Source organism: Chroicocephalus ridibundus, chromosome 8 (genome assembly GCF_963924245.1).
Source record: "Chroicocephalus ridibundus chromosome 8, bChrRid1.1, whole genome shotgun sequence".
Classification (NCBI taxonomy): Eukaryota; Metazoa; Chordata; class Aves; order Charadriiformes; family Laridae; genus Chroicocephalus; species Chroicocephalus ridibundus.
Window position 1 is genome coordinate 39,345,555 of NC_086291.1, and position 17,922 is coordinate 39,363,476.

The 17,922-nt window shown below is 47.0% G+C and overlaps 1 protein-coding gene across 31 annotated transcripts in view; it reads left to right on the forward strand.

Moving 5' to 3' along the window:
• MAPK8IP3 (mitogen-activated protein kinase 8 interacting protein 3) overlaps positions 1-16,542 on the forward strand; it is a 75,971-nt gene extending 59,429 nt beyond the window's left edge. For 28 of the 31 annotated variants that reach the window (XM_063343529.1, XM_063343531.1, XM_063343535.1 and 25 more), the window contains 15 exons: positions 503-598; positions 2,018-2,179; positions 3,068-3,233; positions 3,698-3,883; positions 4,501-4,687; positions 5,502-5,624; positions 5,899-5,979; positions 6,515-6,582; positions 7,975-8,123; positions 8,938-9,109; positions 9,235-9,348; positions 10,737-10,775; positions 12,648-12,827; positions 13,093-13,236; positions 13,805-16,542. In XM_063343529.1, coding sequence (XP_063199599.1) covers positions 503-598; positions 2,018-2,179; positions 3,068-3,233; positions 3,698-3,883; positions 4,501-4,687; positions 5,502-5,624; positions 5,899-5,979; positions 6,515-6,582; positions 7,975-8,123; positions 8,938-9,109; positions 9,235-9,348; positions 10,737-10,775; positions 12,648-12,827; positions 13,093-13,236; positions 13,805-13,926 — 1,989 coding nt within the window. In that variant the 3' untranslated portion in view covers positions 13,927-16,542. The remainder of the gene's footprint in view (positions 1-502; positions 599-2,017; positions 2,180-3,067; positions 3,234-3,697; positions 3,884-4,500; positions 4,688-5,501; positions 5,625-5,898; positions 5,980-6,514; positions 6,583-7,974; positions 8,124-8,937; positions 9,110-9,234; positions 9,349-10,736; positions 10,776-12,647; positions 12,828-13,092; positions 13,237-13,804) is intronic. The other 3 variants (XM_063343541.1, XM_063343562.1, XM_063343561.1) reach the window with 1 other exon arrangement.
• The last annotated feature ends 1,380 nt before the right edge of the window (positions 16,543-17,922 follow it).

Sequence of the window (17,922 nt, forward strand, 5' to 3'; positions counted from 1 at the left end):
TATACTCTGAGAACTTTACCAATTGTTACTATAAAAACCAAACGCAGTGCAGTTTGCTCCCACTTCTCCCTAGCAGTAACACAAAATCAATTGTCATCAGCCTCATTTGTTGGCTTATGACTCATTTAACTTGTCAAAGACCACCTGAAAGGAAGGACTCTTGCAGCGTGGCATGAAAGTGGATGAATTTCAGGCCATGATGGAAGGGAATTGCCAGTGTTCTGACAGTGCATCTGTTAAGCTTTTCTCTGCCAGCAGTGCAGCTTATAGCGTCTCTTGACCATACCTGGGGCACAGTATCGTGGTGAGGGAGGTAGTCTCTCTGGTAGGCTGCTCCCATCCCTGTAGGGACTCAGTTTCCTACAAGATGTGAGATGAGGCCTCAGCAGCAGCCATCTCTGAGGCTAGTAAGTTGGGTTCTGCCATATTGGTTACATCTCTCTTACCATAGCCTGCTGTTTACAGCCTTGTACCGTCTTTTTCATCTTCTCTTCCCCCACAGCTGAGTCCCAATGGTGGTCAGGAAGACACTCGCATGAAAAACGTCCCCGTGCCTGTATATTGTCGCCCACTAGTAGAGAAGGACCCAACCATGAAGGTACGTTGTTTCTGCATACCATTCCAGTCCAGAAAGGGGACATGATACACAATGATTTTTGGTCACTAAATGTGTAATTTTTACGACAATCTGTATTTATTTTTTTTTACGTTATATATTCCAAATTCTATCTTCTGCGTCCTTTTTTGAATGGTAATTTCTAGTGTATGTAGGGAAAAGGACCCTTTTTTGTAAGGACATAATTCTCAGCTGATTCTGGTTGCCAGGTGCCATGCTTCTGTCTTACATCTTGGGCTTTTTTGACAGAACTCTTAATATAATACCAGCAACATTTTATGCTTATAAGGCCTTTTGCTAAGACTCCTTAGGCTATAATACAAAACGATATAAACATTCATGAAAACAAGCAGGCGAAAGTAAAAATGCATTTCATCACTCTTTTTTTTTCAGATTCCACTGTTGACTGGGATTCACGGGCCAAAATTATTTAGAGCAAATTTTTGTGAACCTGTGTCTATGAATACTAGAATATTTTGAGTAGAATCGCAGTTGAGAATAGGTGGTCATCTCTCTCCCATAGCACATTTAAGCGCTATAGCTAGTTGTTTTGAAATAGGCAGTTTGTTATTAATTTCGTTCAGAGCCGATTTTTAGATGTCATTCTGATATTTAAGTTGTAAGAAAATTCTTAACGCTGTTGGTTGTTTCTAGAAGATTGGCGTGATCTTTGAATAGTGTTCTGTTCAGCATCTTTCCTTTGTGAATTTGGATAAATCCAGCATTTGTTTCTGTAGTCCTGTTCCCAGCATTCTCCTAAAAAAAAAACCTATCTGGAAATAGCTCGTAGGAGGTTAACTAAATTTGATTTCAGAAAATACGCAGTGTGCTTCTTCCGCTCCACACTTGTTATGCAGGGAGCTAAACCAGCAGATTTTTTTACTTCATTTTTTTGTTGTCTTAGTTCTCTATGTAGCTCTCTAAGATCAGACACTGATTTTTTGAGCAGAGGAGTGCGCTGGATGTGTATCCTCAGCCAAGCAGTCACTGTCAATTGTAGTTAAGCAGTCATGCTGCTTGTACCCTGAGCTAGTAACACCTGCCGTGTCCTGCTTGCTTTGCTACCAGGACTCGGGAACCCCGGAGTCAGAAAAACGGAGGACATTTTAGAAGCCTGATTTCAGTTATGCACCTGATTTATTATCTTCATGTTCTTTAAATCTGTTAGTGACATTTGTTAAAAAAAACCCAGTGATTTTCACTAGGTTACAGAGAACCTTTCTCTTACCTCCATCAAATCCGACTGTGTCATCAAGTAGAAATCAACAAGATGTGTTGTTTCCAACTAAATATTTTAGGTGTTTGACCTGTGTCCACAGCTCTCTACAAAGGTGCCTGAATTTAAAGAGACCCTGGAGCCTCTAGAATTCTTAGTTTAAGATTCCTGTTTCTGTTACTTAGCTGTGGTGTGCAGCTGGAGTCAATCTCACGGGATGGAGGCCTTTGGAGCAGGAGCCTGGGAATGGGCAGAAACTGGATCCTGGATGTGATCCCCTCACCTGCGATAGGGAACTGGAAGGCGAGAACAACAAAAGTAATCATACATCTCCTGAAAAGAAAAAGGTCAGAAAAGAAAATGGATATTTATTTCCCCCCCCCGCCCCCTCCAGTGTTTTTTCTCATTCCATCCCCGGCATGACTCCTCCTCTCTCAATACCTTTGTACTGTGCTCTAACGTGTCCTTCTGAGGCATCGTCTTGTGGGACAGCATTGTGGCATTTTGAATAAATCATCCGAGATAAAATTTTCCAACTTCTGCATTTGAAACATTTGGAATTTTGAAAAAAAAAAAATTCTAATAATAAGTGTAATTTAGTGCTTGACTGAGGTTGCTAGGAAGGTTATGGAGTCCTCATCACTGTAAATTAAAAGACAAAAAAATCAGGCAAAGTTTTGTTAAAAAGAACATAAGACATAGCAGAGTCCATGAGTCCGCTTGGTTCAGAAAATTTATTCCAGCTGTTTTTTAGTAGTCTGAAGTGGCTTTTTTGTTAAGAACCAAGCTGTAATTTGCAGATAATAATACAATGCTTTATCCTTTCTGGTTTGTGAGGTTTTTCTCCACAGCTGCCTTACACTGCTGCCCTGTAGTCTTCTGAGATCAGCTTGCTTAAGCTGGTAGGTTGCGTGCATCCCAGCTCGATGGTATCCTGTCTAAAGCAAATGTTCAGTGATACGTTAGTCAGACATCTCAGAAGATAAATGAATGGCCAAACTCCTCTTGCCCTAACGAGCCAGATAGGCTCTTTGGCCAGTGTTCCAGACACTAGTGTGGCGACGTGAATGAAATTTGCGTAGCTCATCTTGTTTATTTGCATCAGCTAGGAAAGAGACTTGGCTCTTTCAGGCCAGCATTATGGTGTTTGCATGTGTAAATGTTGCCAAGCACTAATATGCTCAGTCTGATCCGAGAGGAGCACTGATTCTGCCCATTTGTTTGCTCTTCTGAAGGCAAAGGAGCTCCATGAAATGGATGCCACGTCCAGCCGTGTCTGGATTCTCACTAGTACGCTGTCAACAAGCAAAGTTGTAATTATTGATGCCAATCAGCCTGGCACAGTGGTGGACCAGTTCACTGTCTGCAATGCGCATGTGCTCTGCATCTCCAGCATCCCTGGTAAGTGGGGCCCAGGCACTGGCTGTGATCTGCACAGGGTCACGTACTCCGCTGAGGAGTGACAAATGTAGCGTCCACACTTCAGAACTAACCCTCGGACCCTGCTGCATTCTGGAATTGTCCCTCAAAACCATAACTCAGATCTGGCCTTCTTGTAGGACCTTGCCGTGGAGATCCCTCACTGTTGAACGTTTAGTAAGTTGTTCCTTTGGCACATAAAGGATGGTTCCTGGGAGCAAGGGTGAGCCTTGCCCAGGTTTGGGAGGGCTCAGTAGCTGGCCTGGATGTTGATGCTTACAACGAGGGGATTCACCATGATGTTGACTGATGCTGTGGTGCCTCCCCAGGGTAGTGAACCCCAAGGGTCAGCATCTTCCATCCATATGGTTACCTCAGGACTACTTCTACATTTAAATTAGCAGTGACATCTAGATTTATGGGAGAATCTGTTCTTTGCCCTTCAGCGGCCAGTGAGAGTGATTATCCTCCAGGCGAGATCTTTCTGGAGGGAGATGTAAATCCTGAAGAGTCGTCTGGAACAGATGGTGTCTTGGCAGGAATCACTCTGGTGGGTTGTGCGACCCGCTGCAATGTGCCACGAAGCAACTGTTCCTCGCGTGGTGACACACCTGTGCTGGACAAGGGACAGAGTGAGTTTTGGGACATAAAACTTAATGGCAGTCCAATTATAGCTAGTCCCATATAAGCTTACAGTCTTAGAGCCGCGTCCTTCTGTCCCTGAGTTAACTACTTCAGAGGCTTCAAGAAGTTTGTTAATGTGGTGCAGGAAGACCAAAGGCCCTTTTGGTGCCTTTCTCTTTAGAGCCCTCCTTTCCTCTCTGAGTTATCCATGTCCTGCAGCCTGGTTGCGGGGGTCATATAGCAGAGCGTTTTGGACAGGTGATATGTTTGCCCTGCTACAGTTGCTTCTGTTCTCATTGCTGTCTCTTCTGAACCATATCTTCTTGTGAAGTCAGTTAAGCCCATATGAAGACAGTAACGATGCCCTCGCTGACTCTGTACTGCAGTGGGCAGCCCTGGAGATCTTCTAATGTTTTGCTAGTCACAGATCGTGCCTCACTTTAAAATAGCCTCTATTCCCCATCCAAGCAGAAAACACTGGCCGATCTGCTGTCTGTGTTGCAGGCTCAGGGCTTAATTGAATTGGTCAAGAAAGGATAAATTAAAAAATTGGCAGCCTGACTTCTGTATAGCTGACTTACCAGCTCATTCTCCGGTACGTCTCATGCTGTTCTTTGTCTTGTAGGTGAGGTGGCTGCTGTCTGCAATGAGAAGATCAACCAGTCCCAGTCTACTGAGGAAGCAACAGAAGCGATGGAGGTACCAGAGAACGGTACAAGCGAGGCAGAGCCAGCTCAGGCCCGGCCTGGGCCCCTCACGGAGCACGTGTTCACAGATCCAGTCCCTGCACAGGCACCTCTTAGGCAGAACGGGTAGGCAGTCTGGGGCCAAAGTGCCAGTTCGGTTATTTATCAGCTCTGTTTTCATAAGCTTGTTGATATGAGAACCAGCCTGATCTTCTGATAAAGTGTCAAGCCATTTTAAGTTTTGTGCCCCAATAGTATTACAGCTGGGATGACAGGGAAAGAAAAGAAATGAAAATAAACATAGTTCAGCCTGCAGCAGACTGTGTCAGCTGTTAAAGTGCAAATATTTGATCTCTCAGTATGAATTTAAACCTGCGGTTAAGACAGATCTTCCAAAGTACACATGTACTTAATGTTCTTATTGAAGGAGCTTATTGATTCGTCTGTAAAAATGACGATTGATTTATTCTAGTACTACCTCTAATGTTCTGTAAAGATAATGAAGAAAGCATATTCACCACCCATAAAATCTTAAGACGAATGAATCTGTTGTGATGGCCTGAGGAGCAAGGTGGAAGTCTTGGCTAGAAATTGTTCCTAAATGACCAAGTTGTTCTAAATTGTTTCTGTTCAAGTTGGAAACGAACAGAGAAAATATTGTTTATGTAATAGTACTGCCAACCACTAAGTTAAGTTCTATAGATTTGAAGTACTTTCTATTTTTGTTGGTGGAGAAAAAAGGAAGATAGCAGATCTTCCGGCGTCAAAACAAACAGCAGATTCCAGAATCAGGCAGTTAAAAAACACTAAAGAGAAGGAAATTATTTGTGTACACAAGGGCCCTTATCTGCTTGTGAACGCCAGACTGTGAGCGCAGATGAGCATTCAGTGCATTGCTCTAACAGTCTCTAACTCTAACAGTATTCCTTGGCCTCTTCAGGGAGAATGGGCAGCTGAAGACAGAGTCCAGCGCAACGCTGCCGGATCAGGAGTTGAACGGGGATGCTGCTGGGACTTGCACCAGTGCTGCCCCCACCATGTGGCTGGGAGCGCAGAACGGCTGGTAGGTTCCCCTTGGTCTGGCAGGTGTCTGTCAGCTCCGCTCTCTGGGCTCCACTTTTCATGTCCGCACACCTTTAGTTCACTTCTTGTTTCTGGAGTAGGTTTTTGTTGCTCTGTTGTTGTTCTGAGCCCTCAACTCATCATAGGCACAGGGCTTTAACCTTGCTTTCTTACCTAACCACTACCTTTCCTACCAGCAGAAAAGACTCAAGCCTGGTCAGGCTGAAGGCATGGGGCCTTGCTGCTAACCCTCCCCGATTTGTCCTTTCTCACAGGCTTTACGTGCACTCGGCTGTATCCAACTGGAAGAAGTGTCTGCACTCAATAAAGCTGAAGGACTCTGTCCTGAGTCTAGTGTAAGTGTGCATGCCAAGGGATGCTGAAGGAGACGTTTCAGTGCCTAAGCGATATTTTAGATATCAGCTCTTTGTCAGTCATCTTTTCCTTTGCTCTTTCTAAGTGCCTTGTTTTGTGAGGAAAATTTCGCAAAGTTTTTGTTATGGGAAAGCCTCGTACTGAGCCGTTTTCCTGCTCAACTGCCGACCTGACCCAATTCAGTGAATAAGGTACTGAAAAGACTAGCAGTATCAGGAGGAAATAAGTGGGAAGGAGAAAGGCAGAATTTCACTGGGGTGCAGATTAGGTGGAATTTGTTGAAATTGGTGGAGTTTATAGTGTGAAGGAGAAGTTAGCCTCCACAGGAAATTTATGGATTTTCTTACTACAGTGAAGGTAAGAGGCCTTGGCCCTTGCAGGATGTTCCTTTACAGGAAATTCCTGAATGGGAGTTGTAGGGAGAACATAAAGATGGTGTGCATAAATGTCATAAAAGATTTGTGTGTCCCTTACTTCTGCAGACTCCTGTAACTATTTACTTTTCTGTGATTTCAGGCATGTGAAAGGGAGGGTTCTTGTTGCTCTGGCAGATGGAACACTAGCCATATTCCACCGGGGAGAAGGTAAGAATCGACGTAATAAGAGAAAACCAAACTTGGCTGAAAGCGTAGCAATGGATTAAATGCTATTCTGAGTCTAGAAGGAAAGGTGCTGGTTTGCCGGAGTACAAACATAGGGTTAAAATGCATAGCTATTGCACACGCGTAATCCTTATCCTAAAACATCTAAGACATACTTTAGCACTGTTTTCTGAGCTTTTCTGAACAAAACCGTGTGTGTATGTTCTGTGTAGCACATGCGGAATAAATGCAACACTTTGAGGAATACATACGCTGTGCAGTCGTTTGAGGCATGCTTGGGGCCATATTGGTGTTCCTGTGCGTTCACAAATCAACTGTAACAGGGCATGCGCAGCTCAGGCTGTACCCGAGCAGTTGCAAATAGGCCTGCTGCTTCCCGGAGAAGCTGGACTCTGTATAGGTAGTGGCATTGGTCACTGCATATACAGAGGGCAGAGCTGGGATTCTCTAGAAGTCTGGAAATCTCAAACAAATGTCACCTTTGCATTGCACTTGGTCAGTTTTTCTTGTTGCAAAAAAGAGATGTCTGAGTAATCTGACATGCCTTAATCTTGTCACTTCAAGAGGTTTTTTGAATTCTGTGTTTCGTGTCCTCTTCACTGTCGTAGGTGGTGTTGCCCTGTGACTTGAGCAGTACCCGAGCTGTGTTCACACCTGAAAGCACGTGGGAATTTGCTAACTGTGACTGATGTTTGCATATTAAGAACTTAATTATTCACTGAGTAGCGGTTTATCCAGCAAACTGAAATATAGCGATTTCTGAGTTTGTGCAATCTAAATTTTGCTTCAGCCTTTGTCATGAGTTCAAGCCTGACCATTGACACATAAAAATTTTTCCCATCGGGAACAGGATAAAGCTTCATGACATAGAGGCCACTTGTCTGTGAAGGACACGGTATCTGCCTGGTTAGTTTGAAAATAGGCGTGAGAGAAGGGAAATTAATTCCTTATCCTGGGTTTGACACTTTGGGGAAATTGTGTTGTCCGACTGTGATACGAGGGAGCCTCACCACAAGGTCCATTTCCTTTTAAGTTTCCGCGTAGTCTTGTTAGGCTGTCTTCTTTTCTTCCCCTGCTTTTTTTGTTGTACTTGTTAGAGAAGCCTGTTCACTTCATTACAATAAAAGGATGTTTAAATTAGACTGACTGGGAGAGCTTGCAGCCCAGCAAACTTTATTGTCGTGTGTTTTGTAAGCAAAAGGCTTGCCTGAAGTAGTATTACGCATTCATGGGAAGTTCCCAGACATAAGCAAAATGAGCATTTGAGTATTAGCTAAGCATATACCTAGATATACATGGAAAGGTAGATGATTTTATTGTGTACTGACATGTGATGAAGGAGATGCATCTTTCCACACTTGTTTTTCACCTTAGATGGTCAGTGGGATCTCAGTAACTACCACCTAATGGACCTCGGCCACACTCACCATTCAATCCGCTGCATGGCTGTTGTGTATGATAGAGTCTGGTGTGGCTACAAGAACAAAATCCATGTTATCCAACCCAAGACAATGCAGATTGAGGTAAGGGAGCAAATGTGCATGTATGCATGCACATGCTTGTGTTGTATTTATTCTTATAGCTGTTTTCTGCTGCAGTGTATGGAAGTGCAGAACCTTGGTGTTGTCATTGCTGACTGTAGGACCCAAACTGTCAATCTGGGTCGTGTTATGACCCAGCCTGCCAGGGGGGTATTTATTCCTTCCTCCCTTCTGATAAGTCTAAACTGAGCGCTTTCTTTGCTTTTACTAGTGGGTCTGTGAGGCCATGTACTGTACAAATGTGCGTGTGTGCTTTACGGCTACCTTTCATGTATGGTCTAAGAAATCTGCAGGCTTTGTGGTACAAAGAGTAAGCAAGCCCCAGTGATCCCACTTGCCTAATAAAAAAAAAAGACGTTTAGAGCCTTTTGGTTGAAATTCAATACAGCGATGTTAGTACAAACCTCTTTGACAGTGCTTGGGATAATTCTAATCAACGGGAGAAGTGCCGAGTCTGAAGTTCACATCACTGAACCAAGGCTGTTTGGTCTTTGGAGTCTCTACTGGAGTAGTGTATTTTCCTTTTCTACCAAGCACATTGAAAGCTCTTGGTTTCTAAATGTTCTTGCTCTTGAAGTGGTCTGCAAAGACCATAATCTCTGCAGGGCTGCTACGCAGCTCCTCATTTTAAGCAGGGATTTACAGTGTGCTGTAGTGAACTTCTGAGGTCAGCTAGCATTTCTGCAAGACCTTTGAAACCCAAACAAGTGATCTCAGTTGAGGAAAACTGAGTATATGTGTAGATAATTGCTAACCTTTTGTGAACTCACATTGGTCCACCTCTTTGGTATTTCAGAAATCCTTTGATGCCCACCCTCGGCGGGAGAGTCAGGTGCGACAGCTGGCATGGATTGGAGATGGAGTATGGGTTTCTATCCGTCTGGACTCTACTCTGAGACTTTACCATGCCCACAGCCATCAACATCTGCAAGATGTCGACATTGAGCCTTACGTCAGCAAGATGCTAGGTGAGGCAGTAGGGACTGTCAGTAAATGGCGTGTTGCTTATTGACATCAGAGAGAAATCAAAATTCGTTAGCAGACCTTGCCCAAAGTCCTAACTGACTCTTCAATTCTTATGCATTCTTACCAGGCACTGGAAAGCTGGGCTTCTCGTTCGTGCGGATTACAGCCCTGCTCATTGCTGGCAACCGCCTCTGGGTAGGGACAGGGAACGGTGTCGTCATCTCCATTCCACTGACTGAGAGTAAGTGACCTTTATTGGAGAGACTTCTGCGGACCTACCTAAAAGAAGAACACTTTTGCGTGTTATTTGTGCTGCGTGGCAGATGGCTCTGGCAGGCTAATGCTTTCCGGAGATTTTTACTCTGAATCTGACACACCTTTGATCATAGCAGTGTTCAGAGAGAAGAGCTCCGAGTATGAGCAAGCCTGAACTTGGTGTTTAACTCTTCCTTATTAAGGAATTAAGTGTTCGGTTGAATGGATTTAAGCTGATTAAAACCAAATAGGTATTTGTTACTGTCCCTTTCAGTTCAGTTGAAGCCATTTCCTTCTTGGGGGACCAATGACATCTCTGCCATCCGTGTAGTCTTCTTTTTTTGAGCGTGACCATGACTGAGCAGACTGATGTGAACTGATTCTGTAGCTACTGGAAAGCAGGAGAAACAAAGCTTTGGGAATTGTAGTAAGTCTCCAAAAAGAGGCCATGGGATGAGAAGTCACCAGGAAGATCTCCCTGGAAATTTTGGTTTGGCATAGACATCTCAGTAACGGTATTAACCAGAAACTGACCTTGGAAAAGCTTCATTTACTCAAATTAGGGCTCAGATTTATCAGTCAAGTAGAAATCAGTATCCTATGCCAAATCCAACCTGATGAGGAGATCCAGCAGTAGTAGTTAATAGGTGCATCTGTGGAGCTGCAAGTTTAGTTGAAGTAATCCTTTTCTGTACCTGCCAGTCAGCATCTTATTTAGCAGGTCTGTTCCAGATTATAATGGGGGAGTAGGATTTGAGGTTGATTGCAATTGCTTTCAACAGAAAGCAGCCAAATTTACATTTTCTCACCACTGTTAGCAGGAGATGTGAGAAGCAAACGGCTCTTGTATCAGAGGAGCAAACCTGTTGTAATCTTCCTGGAAGTTCGGGCTGAGTCAGGGTCTCCTCTAAGGCTTGTGGAGCTGACACCAGGAAGCCAATGACACAGTCGTCTTTGCACATTGCATCCTCATTTCTGAATCCCCGTTTTAATGCCCTTTCTTTCTTGGGGCTGCTGTCCTATTCTGAGTTACACTTGTTGCCTGCTGTAAACCACTTGCATTATCTTTGGTTTTTCTGTAAAAGTGTGGCAAGCAGTGAAGTCTCACTAGAAACTTCAGCAATGGATGCTTGTGTCCATGGTCCCTCTCCCATCTCAGATATTACATTTGTCCTTGTAAGATAAGAGCAAAGCGAGCAAGAACAGCGTTGGTATAAACTGATTCGAGCCTGTAGCTCCTGTTGTGGTTTCTCTAGATTTTATGCATTTCTGTTGCTCCCTGAATTTTCTCCCAGTAATCACCTTTTTCTTCTCTCCCATCCTGCCTGTCTCTTCCCGTGCCCCTCTGTGTTCCCACTCCTTGCCTGTGCCTAGCTGTAGTCCTCCACCGAGGCCAACTCCTTGGGCTCCGGGGTAAGTCCATTGCCTCCTTCCTTCAGCTTTCACTCCTGCTGCACCCGTTTGCCTTTGTAGTCACTTTCCCACCCTTCCATCCTGACATTCAGCTCTCTCCATCCATTGTTCCTCATCACTCTTTCATTTTAAGTTGCATCTGAGAAAAGTGACCAGAGACAGTAATGTAAATATCCTCATTTCTCCTGGCTAAAAACATTTTCATCCATCTCATCAGCCATCCCTCTGGGTTTTTTTTGTATGAAGAGTACTTCGTTATTCATCAGTAGTTCCCTTATTGTGGTAGGCCAGGTTTGAGATGGGGTAAAGGTTTATTCAGTCAGAGAGTTCCAGGAAGCAGGAGTAGACTGTTCTTGCAAGGTCCTCCTTTGTCATCCTCGGTTTTCCAAGGATGCTTCTCATCATTCCAGGCCAACAGTAGTAGGTGCTGTGGCACCTGCTAGCTGCAAGTGATCACCCAAGACTTTTAACCAGAGGGGACATTGGTAAACACTAAGAATTGTTTGGCATTGTGCCAGTTAAGGCAGGCTCGGAGTTCAAATTTACGCTTACCTTAGCCTTTCCAGGGTCAGAAAGGAGTATTTTTTTCTCATTGTAAGACATTTCTGTGGCTGTCCAGAAGCATTATCAGCATATGTCTCCTCCTTTTAAAGCATCTGATATTGGTTGCAGTAAGAAGCCAGATACTGAGCAAGAAGCGCTAGTACCAGCCCTGTCTGTCAATCGGATGAGCTCACCCAGTTGTAGCTGCCATAGCAAACCAGAGCACAGAGGTACAGAGAACCTTCATCGTGGGGATCTTCCCCACACACACGCTGAGTCTCATTCTTCCAGCAAAATATTCGTACTTGTCTCGCCATGCTGGCTTGAGCCTGATAGGTAAAAGTCTCCTTTGTCCGAGTGACTTAATAATTGAAATTCAGCCCAAGACAAAATACAGAACTATGGATAATTAAGGAAGCAATCAAGTTCTCTCACAGAAAGTGAAAGCCTTCTGATTTTACTACTGTTTATGTTTTACTGATGTGGGTGCATGCGGAAGGAAAGCATCTCCCTCCTGAGCTTGGAGCACTGGTCTCTGTTCCTTGGTGAATGGAAGCGTTTGCGTTCTCAGAGCCTTGACATGAAGAATCCTGACTCCTGAGTCCACCTTGAAATCCTTGGAAGCTGCGGTTGGTCAACATCTTCCAGGTGTTCATTGCTTGAGTAGCTGATCTTCTGGTGTCATGGCTAAATCAAGGGCTGAGGAAGGACCTCGCTCCACTGCTGTGACACTTACTGGGCTGAGAGGCCTTCACCAGACCCAGAGACTGCTTTCAGCAGCCTGCGTGCTTGTGGCTTGGCATGAGCAAAAGACTTGACTCGGAAACTGCGCAATTTCAGCAATCCAGAAAATAGCAGTAATTCTCCTCCAGGTGCTCTTAATGTCTCATGGGCACCTTTGGATACCCTGCCAGGTACAAAAGACCAAGGTTGATCCTAGGGCAGCAGGTGGTTTCTGGAGGCTGGACAGGATTGTTGCTGGTGAAGAGGCCTTCACTGGGACACCTCAGAGACCTTGTCTAGCTTCCCTTAGGCTCGCTCTTGCCCAGCACCTCCAGGGATGTGTGCGTCATTAGCAGCCAAATACTAGGTTTGCTGAGAAAATGTAGTTTGTTATCATGAGTAGATTGCTACCAGTCTAAGAGAGAGGGACTGTATAGTCCAGTGTGGTGTCCTCCATCACATCCTTTACACAAGACCTTTAAAGAGACCCGCACCGCCCCTTTAAAGGTTTTCATTCATGGCTCATTAGTTTTCTCTTTGATTGAGTCCCTTCTGTAAATGGGACTCAAAACTATCGCTGACAATATTCCCTCTCCTTGTCCCCAGCCAACAAGACCTCGCCAACCTCTGGAGAGGGCAGCCGCTCTGGTGGGGTCATCCACGTGTACGGTGATGATAACAGCGACAAATCTGCCAGCAGTTTCATTCCCTACTGCTCCATGGCTCAGGCACAGCTCTGTTTCCACGGCCACCGTGATGCTGTCAAGTTCTTCGTCTCTGTGCCTGGTAAGGATGAGCGCAGCCCTTCCATGTGAGGCTCTTGTCTCGCCGACTATTCTTTGGGAGGAGCTTGAGCTGACCTGTGGCAGATGGCTCTCCATGCCATTTCTAGTGCCTGCAGATCCCTGTGGCTCAGGCATCAGTAGTTTAAACTACAGTGACTTCCAGATTTCACCAGCAGAAGGAATTGGCCTGCCCAGTTGTGTGTGTGTCTGTGTTAACTGCATGGGGGCTGAGCAGGGGCACTGACAGCACCCCTGTCCCCCCCCAGGCAATGTCCTAGCAACCCTGAATGGGAGTGTGTTGGACAGCCCTTCAGAGAACCCCAGCACAGCAGCCACAGAGACCGAGGGGCAGAAGCTGAAGAACGTCCTGGTGCTGAGCGGAGGAGAAGGGTACATCGATTTCCGGATCGGTGAGTGCCTGTGGTGGGAGGCAGCCGGAACGGGACAGGGTGCAGGGCTGTGGTCGTGAAGAAGAGGGGTCACTGCTGTGGGGAGTGGAATCTGAAAAGCGGCGTTCTCCGTTTCCCCTGCCCTCTGGCTGCGAGGGCAGATAGCCAGCATTTTCCTTGTACTAGGCTGCCAAACCTTGCCCCTGCCTGTGCCTGCAGTGCCACGAAGTCTGCATTAATGGCCCTGGAAAGAATAAAACCATCTGTGCCACTGCAGACGTTGCTGCCCCACTGCAGTCACCTATGCTGCTGGAAGGTGCTCTGTATTGTAAACGTTGGCTTCCCCGAAAGGAAGGGTGGTTTTCCCTACCGCTGGACATGCTTGGTTCCGTCCATACAGTCCTGCTTCAGAAAAGCACCGTGTTGCTATAAATGTTTTCCAGACGTAAAGGAAGGTCTCAGCTTGTGCTGTCTGTTGTCAGACTGCTGAGACTGTAGCAGGGATATTAGCCTCTCTGGAAGTATTCCAGAGCAGTGCGATTTGGGATTTTCTTTCTTGTCTCTTTAACTCTCTGTTTTCTCTCTTCAGGGGATGGAGAAGACGATGAGACGGAGGAGAATGCAGGAGATACCACCCAGGTGAAGCCAGTACTTTCCAAGGCTGAAAGGAGCCACATTATTGTGTGGCAGGTATCGTATATCCCTGAGTGAGAATTCCTCCTTTCCCACCAATGTAAGTGTCCCTCCTCCCGCCTGAATGCCAAGATGTACATACAGAACGCCTGCATTATACCTGCTGCTGGAAACCGACCCCAGACAACTGCAATGGCTCCTGCCTTGGACTGTGACCCCCTTCTAACCTCTGAACTTGCAGCTTTCATCTTGGGCCCTTGCGCTTTCTGCGTGGTTGGATTATTGTTCTGCTCTGGAGCTGGCATCTACAAAGGAGAGAAATGGCAGCGCATTGATGAAGTGAAGCTTGGAGCTTGAACTGTGCAAAGCCCTTGCCCAGTGCTCGGGAGCTGGCAGCTGGATGGGTGGTGGCTCAGGTTCTCCAGCAGGTTGCCTCACTCCCACCTGCATGAGAAGTAGCGCGTCCCCCTGCCAAAGCCGTGATGGTGAATCACAACTTCTGCAGCACCCTAGCAGAAATCCTTTCTAGTTCACCAGTGGACTCTCCACCTTATCGACCCTTAAGCACAGAATAATGTCCCACAGACTGAGAGCAGCCAGGTCCAAAGGAGTGTCAGGGTTCGGGCAGCACTTCTACTGTTTGGCTGGAGAAAGCAGCAGTGCCATTACTGTAGGGAACACATCCTCCATACTTGCAGATGGAAAGTCTCCTTCCTCTGCTGCTGCTGTTGTCTCAGCAGTCGTGTGCTGGGTGACGGTGTGTGTCCAGAGAGGATTGTTTGGTAGCCTCAGATGGGAGATGGGTGTTTGATCCTGGAGGTGTTTGGAAACTGCGGTAGCAAAGGGGTACTGGAACCTTGCTTTTTAAAGAGCAGAAAAGGCAGAAATACTTTTAACTCCCCTTTCTAAAAACCCCAGGCAGAAAAGAACTCTTGAGTTCATTCTGAAAGGTTCAGGAGAAAGCTATCTCTGCAGAGTATTTGTTGGCTTTCAAAACACGGGTGAGGGCAGATGATGTCGGTCTGCTGTGAATTCTGCATTAGCACACTGAGATCACCTTGACTCGTAAGGCTGCGTCCCCATCCTGGGAACTGCTGGAAGGAGAGGGCTGTTTTCCTTCACACTGTGGCTGTCGATCAGGAAAGACTGTGCCGGTGCAGTCAAGGAATGGAAAGGTTGTGTCTTCCCTGAGGTCACACAGAAAAAGGAATTGAGCCCAGATCTCCTGCCTTCTTTTACCTAACATGGCGGAGCACTGACTTTGTTATTAAGTAGATTGAAAAGCTGGAAATTTCTGACTCCTGAAAAGAATTAACAACCCCCAAGAGAAATTCTGACGGCCCTCCTTGTGTAAGCAGTGCTGGGGGATTGCGAATGTGTGTCCTGCTTACAAGAGAAGTAGCGAAGAATGGGACCAGGGAGAGCGGTTCTGAGCTCGAGGTGCAGAATGTGGCAGCTCCAGATGTAGAGGCAATGGTTTGTCCTCCCTTTCTGACAGCGGAAACAGTCCTGTCTCCACGAGGACAAGTTCTGTTCCCTTTGAACGCTCCCTCCTGGATGTGCAGGACTAGAACACATAGCAGTTGTTAGCAATGAATTTGGAAGCTCCTGGTGGTCATCTTATTTCTTCCCTGAGCTGTGCAGCCCTCTGGGGTTCGCAGGGATGTCCTTGCACCAGTGTGGCAGTGTGGGGCCAGCTGGGGGAAGCCTCCATCTCCTGGGAAGCTCCGCTCAACCACCCAAGTACGGACCCACAGTGGTGCCCACGCTGCCTGTGAGCCGTGCTGGTGACATGCGCACCCATACCGTTCTCCACCGAGGCAGGAGACCAGCTGGACGGTGTCCTCCCGTTGCTGGCAGCCTGGGCTCTGTGCCCGGCATTTGGCTAAGGGATGCTTGGAGCTGCCACCTGTATGTAGGGAGACCTTTCACCAGGGCACTGCCAACTGTGCCAGGCTTCTCATTCATGTTCCCGAAATGCTTTCCGCTAGGATCCCTTTGGATCACATCACAGAGTGGTGCAGGAAGGTTAAAAAGATCAATATTTAGACCACAGATTCCACAGACATGTAACAGTTCATCAGCTAGGGCCAGGTAAATGTCGTCATTTGGGCTAATTGAAGGGGAGAAAAAAAAAAAAAGCTGTAATAGGCCCAGTTCCTTAGCTCCATCGACTCTTCCATAGGAAAACACAGAATTGCAACTATTACCTCTTACTGTTTGTTCTGTATCTGGTTTTAGCAGTCAAAGTGACAGTACTCGGTCTCCTGTTGCCCACTGGGCCCTGGCAACATAAGGAAACGGGTCTTGGGCCTCCACCAACAGGTTCCTTTCCAGCTCAGTGCGTATTTTCCTCCAAGAGAAGCACATGTCCAAGAGGGGCAGCTACAGCGAAGTAGAACCGGCCTCTGCTGTCAGCTCCCGCGGGCGCTTGGTGGCTGCTGGGCAGCAAGGTGAGAACTGACTGGCTTCAACACACTTCCCTGTCATATCTCCACTGTGATGTATGTAAAGTATCTTGTATGTTACAAAAGGATTTTAAAAAGTGTCTTAAGGCCTGTAAACTCCGCTGTTTGGTCTGAAGATGGCATTCTGTAAAGAGACTGCTGTATGAATACATTCCCATGCTTTGTCCCCTATGCTATCAAACAACAAACCATATCTGTTCTGTATGTAATAAATGTGTTAACATCAGCGAGTGCGGGCTGCCTGGTTCTTATAAAGGCCCTGGGGTTTCTGCTCAGTCTTTAATAACAGCAGGACACTTAAAAGGGTGGGAACGGCAGCTCAAGTGTTCACCGTTGAGTAATTTAGTGGCAAGAAATGCAATGGGGATTGCTCGCTGGCTCAGAGCAGAAGGGGTTAGTCCTGCAAGCCAGGGTGCGATCTGTAGCTTCTCCCAGCATCAGAAATAAAAGGCAGAAAAGACAACGGTTCAGGGGATGGCTGGCTGTTGTCCCCTGCGTCCCCCCAGGGTTAACACATCACGCTCAGCTTTCAGCACTCAGTTTGCCAACGTGCCCTGTCAGTACAGGGTGGTACTTCACGAGGTCCCGTAAGAATTGGTGACATCCAGTGCTGCAGGAAACGAGTTCCTCTTAGTCCCAGCAGTGCTTAGGCACGCTCACATTTATTTTGTAGAACTGCATTAATTCAAAGGCTGTAGATGGCAGTACCGGAGAGGAACCACCTCCTTACGCCAGGAGCAAGTTCTGCCCTAAGCAGGGGTCCCTAAGGTGAGTCTCCTCCATAACTCCACCTGCACTGCAGACCTGCGCGGGCTAGGGTGCAGTACGACAGGCAATGCCTCCTGCGTTACTAGAAGCACCTCCCCAATGAGGTTTGGAAACGGGCCCTGGGACCCGTCCTACCCCCCTGGGGCTGCACCCTTCCATACAGCCAGGAGCAGCTTGAGCAAGGCACTGGGTGAAGCGCAGCCATGACTGGCATCCACCTGGGGTGGCTGAGGAAGGTGCTCGCTACTGTCACCCTTCACACAAGCCCCCCCCCATGCTGCCAAACCATCCAGGAAGTTAATGCTCAGGTTTGGGAGTCTGGGCAGAGCTCCCGGCATCTCCTAGGCATCGAATCTACCACACGGCAAACCAGGGCTGTGCAGCTTTCCAGAAGAGGACCTTGTCAATCGGACAAGGCTCTTGAGCTGCCCAGGGCTCTGTGTGAAGACACCCCCCAAGTCTTAGGGCCCTGAGGTCACCAGCAGGCTGCGACTGTCCCCATCAGCCCCACCTGAGCCCCCCACCCTTACCACCCGTGGCCCAGGAGCCTCACTGAAGCACCAGCTGGGGCTTTCAGCCTTTGTCTCAGCTAGGCAAAGCTGTGCCTGTCTCCAGCTGCTCCTGGATGGACCCCATGGAGCAGATGACCTTCAAAAGTCCCTTCCCACCCAAGCCATTGTATGATTCTATGCCTTATGGTGTGTTATCTCCATCTGCTTTTGCTCCCGGCTGGGCTCCCTGGCTGGAGGCTGCTCATAGGTAATTTCTTGCCTTGCCTGGGGCTGTTGACAGACCCCGTTACCAGCACTTGGCTCTGCCCGCTCTGCTCAGACTCGGT